General features: G+C 41.8%; 1 protein-coding gene across 2 annotated transcripts in view; it reads left to right on the top strand.

Annotated features, from left to right (window-relative positions):
* The first annotated feature begins 6,816 nt into the window (after positions 1 to 6,816).
* Positions 6,817 to 7,039, top strand: part of HLTF (helicase like transcription factor) — a 58,072-nt gene continuing 57,849 nt past the window's right edge. For both annotated transcript variants that reach the window (XM_024769067.1, XM_024769066.1), the window contains exon 1: positions 6,817 to 7,029. In XM_024769067.1, coding sequence (XP_024624835.1) covers positions 7,010 to 7,029 — 20 coding nt within the window. In that variant the 5' untranslated portion in view covers positions 6,817 to 7,009. The remainder of the gene's footprint in view (positions 7,030 to 7,039) is intronic.

The following is a 7,039-nucleotide window of genomic DNA, read 5'->3' as shown; positions in this document are numbered from 1 at the left end:
GGGCACTAAGATCCCACAAGCCGCCTGTTCCGGCGGAAAAAAAAAAATAGAGTCCTGTTTGTAAGTCCAGCTTTGTAAATTTAAGATGTCTGTTACATATGAGTCTGGAGCTCATAGAAGAAGCTGGGGTTAGAGATACACATTTGGGAGTGATCAGCATACAGATAGAATTTAAAGTCATGTGTAGGTGGCAGTGGTTCTTAACTGAGAATAATTTTGTGCCCCAGGGATAACTTTGAAGCCAGCACGAGGAAAAAAGCAAGGTGAAACGGCTTGAAAATTTACCTCATGTATGATTCAGCCTAAGGATGGTCTCTACTCCCACCTGAAATTTTTACCTTATTTTTATAAACTGTTAATTTCACAAGTACTTTCTCAAATACCTGTAGTTTAAGAAAAACAATTATGTGTCTTTAGCTAAGTTTAGTCTGTAGTGTGATGCCACTTATTAATTCCTTTTTTGTTTCTTGGCATTTTTAAAAAACTTAATTTTCGTGTGCTTTTAATCTCTTTGTGTATATTTTCAATTATTAGATTAAATTGTATAATCTGGGGGAAAACATTATGCTAGTCTGGGAATCAGGAAATGAGGATTTAGATTATAGGCCTTTTGGGATAATTAATCCTCAGTGATGATGAAGAAAAATGTGTAATTTTGTTGTGTTTGTTTTGGGACTTCCAACCACCTCAAGGATAGAAATCTAAAACAGTAATATGTGTAATGCTTCCCTTCCTCTTTGAATGGGGATATTCGTAAATAGGTAGCTATTTATATATTATGTAATGCTACTAGGATAACAACATCCTAGTTATGCAGTTGTATTACAGTAAGACTTTTAGTCTGATGTGGACTTTTATTTTTTTGTTTGCATGGTGTTTAATGTGCGGGGTGGAAGAAGGGTGAGGTGCCAGGGGAGCTAGTAGCAAAAGAAAAGATTATTTTTAGGCCAGGACATCTTTTTTGGGGTGGGGTACAGTGGGTAGGGTAGGGAACAGCAAGGGTTTTATCATGCAGATTGCCTCTTCTTCCTCTGGGGGATTGAGAAGGCCCAAGTAACAGATTACTTTACTGGTGCTTGACCAGAAAATTCCAGATGGGTGGATTAAGATGACATTTCTGGGAGAGGTTGAAACTGCAATTAGATCAGGTATTAAAACTAGGTTTGGTATCATGGGCTTTTAGCGTGAGTGACACCATTTTTGGACTACGTTTTTCTTTTTAACAGACCAGAGGGGTGCTTTCCTGAAGCTGAGACAAAGATCCTGGGCACGAGGCAAAGGAGGGGACAGATCCCAGGCAGGCCTAATTCTTCCGGCAACTCTGGTCTTCAGCCAGATAGGAGCACAAAGTGAGCCAAGGCCCTAAAGGAGGAGGAAACAATTATCTCCTGGGAAAGGCCTCTGTTATCTGGAACACCACAGATTTCTCAGGGTCGGAGTTGGGAATCAGAGTGTCTTCTGGTTCTTGATGAAACATTTCAGTCTGTTTCAAGGACTTGCACCTGGGAAAACGATTGGCTTCTGGAAACAGTGTTACTCTGGTATTTAGGAACAACTTCCTGATGAGCGCCAGGAAACAAGCCACAATCAACTATATTCCTTGTTAAGTGCTGGAAGACTCATTAGATAATAACTCTATTACAACAATAATAGTAATAATAATAAGAGCATTTATTGAATGCTTACTTCAAGGCAGGCACTAGATATTCATTACATTACTTCATTAATAATTTACTTGATATTCATTTTACATTACTTCTTCTACCCCATCAGCTGTTGTTCTACCCATGAATCTGCCCCCAGATCTGTAGCAGTCCTGATTAAGTGTAAGAAAATTCAGTTGTAAATAACGAAGTCACAAAAGATTTTATTTTCTATCATTTCCTCTGACTTGGCTTATTTACAAAAATGGTTCAGAAATATTATTGTACCAATGTTAATTTCCTGATTTTGATCATTGTACTTTGATGATGTATGTTAAAATTGATCGGGTAAGAGTTACGAGGTAACTTTTTGTACTAATTTTGCAACCTTTCTACAAGTCTAAAATGAATTAAAACAGAAAGTTGAAAAACTATAATTTCTTTATGACATTCAGTTTGTATCTTTTATTATTTTCTTACGGCAAAAAAACAATACATGTTAAATACAGAGAATATTTTACATTCATATAAGCAAAAAGAAGAAAATGTAAATCCCCTTATCAACCAGCTAGAGGTATCTGCTATAAATATCTAGATGTAAATTCATTGAGATGTGTGTGTGTATATGGAGGTATAGCATGTATTAATTTCAATTACTGACTTTGCAAGGACAAAACGTCATAATTTTTTATTGAACTTAATTTGTCTTAAACCTTCAGTTTGCCTAAAGGGAGGTAACTTAATTTAGTCACTTCCAGGTAGTTAAGTCATTTTAAGACTTAAAGTCAATTAAATTCAGGTTTCAAATTCAGTCTCCTTTCTGTAACCCTCTAGGGGGCTTATGTTTGGACTTCATTCATCTTCTGTGGCCACCCACTGCTGGTATAACTCATCCCACCTCATCTTTAGGCACCAGCCTTCTGGTTCTGCTTGCTAGAATTGTGATCCTGGAGACCCACCAGAGACTCCAGTAGGATTTGCAGGACGGCCTTTGGGCCCCTTAACAGAACCACCTCATTAGCCTTTATTCCTTTCCTGCCCTGGCACACTTCTGATCTCTGAGGCTTTCTCTAAGATCTGCAGAATCTTTTCTTTCTGACTTACTTCACTCTGCATGACAGACTCTAGGTCCATCCACCTCACTACAAATAACTCAATTTCGTTTCTTTTTATGGCTGAGTAATATTCCATTGTATACATGTGCCCACATCTTCTTTATCCATTCATCTGTCAATGGACACTTAGGTTGCTTCCATGTCCTGGCTATTGTAAATAGAGCTTCAGTGAACACTGTGGTACATGACACTTTTTGAATTATGGTTTCCTCAGGGTATATGCCCAGTAGTGGGATTGCTGGGTTGTATGGTAGTTCTATTTGTAACAAATACCGTATGCTAACACATATATATGGAATCTAAGAAAAGAAAGTCATGAAGTACCTAGGGGTAAGACAGGAATAAAGACACAGACCTACTAGAGCATGGACTTGAGGATATGGGGAGGGGGAAGGGTAAGCTGGGACAAAGTGAGAGAGTGGCATGGACATATATACACTACCAAACGTAAAATAGATAGCTAGTGGGAAGCAGCTTCATAGCACAGGGAGATCTGCTCGGTGGTTTGTGACCACCTAGAGGGGTGGGATAGGGAGGGTGGGAGGGAGGGAGACGCAAGAGGGAAGAGATATGGGAACATATGTATATGTATAACTGATTCACTTTGTTATAAAGCAGAAACTAACACACCACTGAAAAGCAATTATACTCCAATAAAGATGTTAAAAAAAAAAAAAAAAGATCTGCAGAATCTTGAGGCTACTCTCTGGAAAATGAGTCACAGTTTCCTTTTCTCATAGGATCTCCAGGAACTTTGCTAAGCTACCATCCCTCGTTCTGTGGCAATTGGCCCAGGCATTCCAGGCCCTTTCCCTAAGATTCACTTACAGATTTTCTCTGAACTCTCCTACGTCATTCCCCCAAATCCTCCTCCATTGAACTTTGTCTCTATCTTCTTTTGGGTGAATGAATTGAAAAAATAGCAAGTTCTTACAACATCATATATTCTTCCAGAATCTATTAGTTATGATATAAACTTGGAAGTTTTTGTATTGAAGCCAGAATTTTGGAAAGTCAGACTCTTAAGTTATTTTCTTTGCCAAGGGCTTCAAAATTCTAGTTTTGTTAACAAACTATTAAAGAACATTTTTTGAGACAATTGTGAAAATTGGACTATGAACTCGTTATTAGAAGACATCAGGGATTGATTATTAATTTTGTTGGATGTGAGAATGGCCTTATGGTTATGTATGTGAAGGCCATTATAGGCAGGGTGGGTTGGGAAGTGACAGGAGTGGGAAGTAGGAGACATTATGAAAAGCCATACATGCCATTCTTTTGTGTTTTTTAAATTTTTTAATTTAATTTTATTATCTTTTATTTTTTTGGCCATGCTGTGAGGCATGTGGGATCTTAGTTCCCCGACCAGGGATAGAACATGTGCCCCCTGCGGTGGAAGCATGGAGTCTTAACCACTGGACCGCCAGGGAAGTCCCCATGCCATTCTTTTGATTGCTTGCTCACAGCATCAAACAGGGGAATGACATGTTTAATTTGCATAAAGGGGGGTAGAGGATGAGAAAGCATGCTTATGACTAGTAGTTGGGTGGCTGGCTGGAGGAATTTTTTATTCCTTCCCCTCCCTCAGCTCCCATATCCAAATCCATCAATAAACCCTTTTGGTCGTCTTAGCTTCATCACCTCCCCGTTCCAAGCTATCATCATCTCTTACCTGGACACAATCGTTTTCTAATTACCAACTAACCAGTTTCTCCATTTCTTTTCTTGTTCTCTATAATCCATTCTCACAGAGCTGACAGTGAATTTTTTAAAGCCTAATCTAGATTGTCATTCTCCTGCTTAAAACATTTAATGGATTTCTATTGCATTGAACATAAAATACAAACTCTACCACAGACCATAAATTTATATGTAATCTGGCCCTTATCTTCCTCACTATCCTCTTTGTGACACTCTCCTCCTTACACATCAGTCCAACACACAAGCCACTGTACAGTTCCCATTCTCTTTTTTCCAGTTAAAAATGTTTATTTTTCAGAAAACATTTTCCCGTCTGAATTTGTAAGTGTTGTGACATTTTAATCAAACTAGTACAAATGGCACTTCTTTTTTAAAACTAAAAATAATAAAGAACAATGAAATGAAAGTATTCAAGTTTAAGTTCAGCTACTAGATCTGAGATGTAAAATAGTGACAATATGGACAAAAATGTTGACTTTAAATAACAAATTTTTACTTCATTCAATCCACATTCTTTAACCATGGGATAGTCATTATTCATAGGTTTCAAGTCTCGAAAGGGTCAGGTTTACCTGATAGGTATTGCCAGATTTGAAATTTATCTTTCAGTCTGACGAGCATAACTTCTTTATTAACTTTACACACAAAACATTTTCAATTTGGGCATTTTCTGGCATATTTTTTAAGAAATTATTTAGATCTGGCACATTCAAAATTGAACTATACTGCCATTTGCCTCATAATACTTCCAGAAGAAAGTAAAATAACTAAAATAGGGCTTCCCTGGTGGTGCAGTGGTTAAGAATCCACCTGCCAATGCAGGGAACACGGGTTCGAGCCCTGGTCTGGGAAGATCCCACACGCCGCGGAGCAACTAAGCCCACGTGCCCCAACTACTGAGCCTGTGCTCTAGAGCCCGCGAACCACAACTACTGAAGCCCGCGTGCCTAGAGCCCGTGCTCCGCAACAAGAGAAGTCACCGCAACGAGAAGACTTCAAACCGCAATGAAGAGCAGACCCTAATCGCTGCAGCTAGAGAGAGCCTGCACGCAGCATCAAAGACCCAATGCAGCCGAAAATAAATAATTAATTTAAAAAATAACTAAAATAACTTGAAATGCCACTCCCTTCATCTTCCTTCTGTTTAGTGAGATGAAGTAATAAGTTGCTGAAAATTTTATTTCTCATTCTACTGCAGCTTCGTATTTACAGATCGAATAGTTTAAGATAGTGAACAAATGCCTCCTGAAAAACTGTTTCATCGACCATCTCTCTTACTCTGCTGATGGAAGTGTGAAATGGACCACTCTTTGAAGGGCAAGGGTCAATACTAATCACTTTCTCAAATACATTTCCTCTTTAATCCTGCACATCTCTTGACAGTTAACACCTAGCCATAAGCACAGATCAGGGCCACCACCAGCTTCTTACCCCGGTGCTGTTGCTGCACCAGGTATTACACAAGGCTCCCAAGGCGTAGAGGACCAGCCCTGCCAGCACCTTGGCTGGCAGCGGGACGAACTGGCCCACCCACTCAAAGCTGAATTCTCCTGTCTCCTCAGATTCTCAGAAGCCGTCCACGGAGCACTCGGGAGCGACCCCTACAGTTCCCCGAGGAAAACCAGCTTCTTCCCACCCTGCAGGGACAGCCACATGCCCTCAGGGGAGGCTGGGCCACTTCCAGCTGCCACCAACAAGGTTCTTGTGCTCTCATCACATTTTATGGCTTTCCTCTAGTAGAAATGAAAATCCCCCTCCCCTCAAAAAGGTGGGGGTGGTGGGAGAGGGGGAGAGGGAGAGATGGAGAGATGCAGGGGGAACGCCATAAATCTAAATTGCGATTAAGCTCTCTGTACCCGGTGTGGCTCATTGATTCGCTCGTGGGGCTTAAAATGCCTATTTTGAGGGCAACTACCCGGATTCACCGCAGATAAACGAAGGAAAGGAGCTTACGCAGTGGAAGACACTACTACATGTCCCATAAGATAAAGGGAAAATTAGAGGCAGGATGGTGGTAGGACCTGAAGAATGGGGCCGAGGCTTAGGGCCTGAGGGAAACAGCGGAAAGGAGAGGCGTCGCCCTTTCACCTAGTCGGGGAATCAAACAGAAACGTGTACATCCTGTGCACTGCAGGCGGGCTCCTCGAACCTCGTGGCTTTCCCTCGCCCCTGCCTTGGGGGCGGGGAAGAACCCGGATGGAATCGCCCCTGCAGCCGGGACCCCCTCCTCCTGTCTTTGAATCGCTGCGCGGGGCGGAGTTGCTCACCCTTCTGTGCTCTGCTTGGTTGGTCTCCGTAGGCTCCTCCTCGGGATTGGACGTTCCGGGTGCCAGTCACAAAGCGTCGCTGGCCTCTCACATTGCTGCTGGAAGGAGACGGCGTCGACTTCTGGCTCGGCTTGCTGCGTCTTACCTTGCCGAAGCGCGCTCTTGCTTCGGCCCTCGGAACCTGTCCCAGGCTTTTCGGCCCCGGGGCCTGGAAGGAGGCTTATCCAGGCGGCTCGAGAACGAAACCGGGCGCCTGAGTACCTCTCGTCATCCACTCAGCGCCATGTCCTGGATGTTCAAGAGGTGAAGGGGG

Source organism: Neophocaena asiaeorientalis, unplaced genomic scaffold (genome assembly GCF_003031525.2).
Source record: "Neophocaena asiaeorientalis asiaeorientalis breed wild unplaced genomic scaffold, Neophocaena_asiaeorientalis_V1.1 scaffold118, whole genome shotgun sequence".
NCBI lineage: Eukaryota > Metazoa > Chordata > Mammalia > Artiodactyla > Phocoenidae > Neophocaena > Neophocaena asiaeorientalis.
This window is presented reverse-complemented; position numbering and strand designations above follow the sequence as displayed.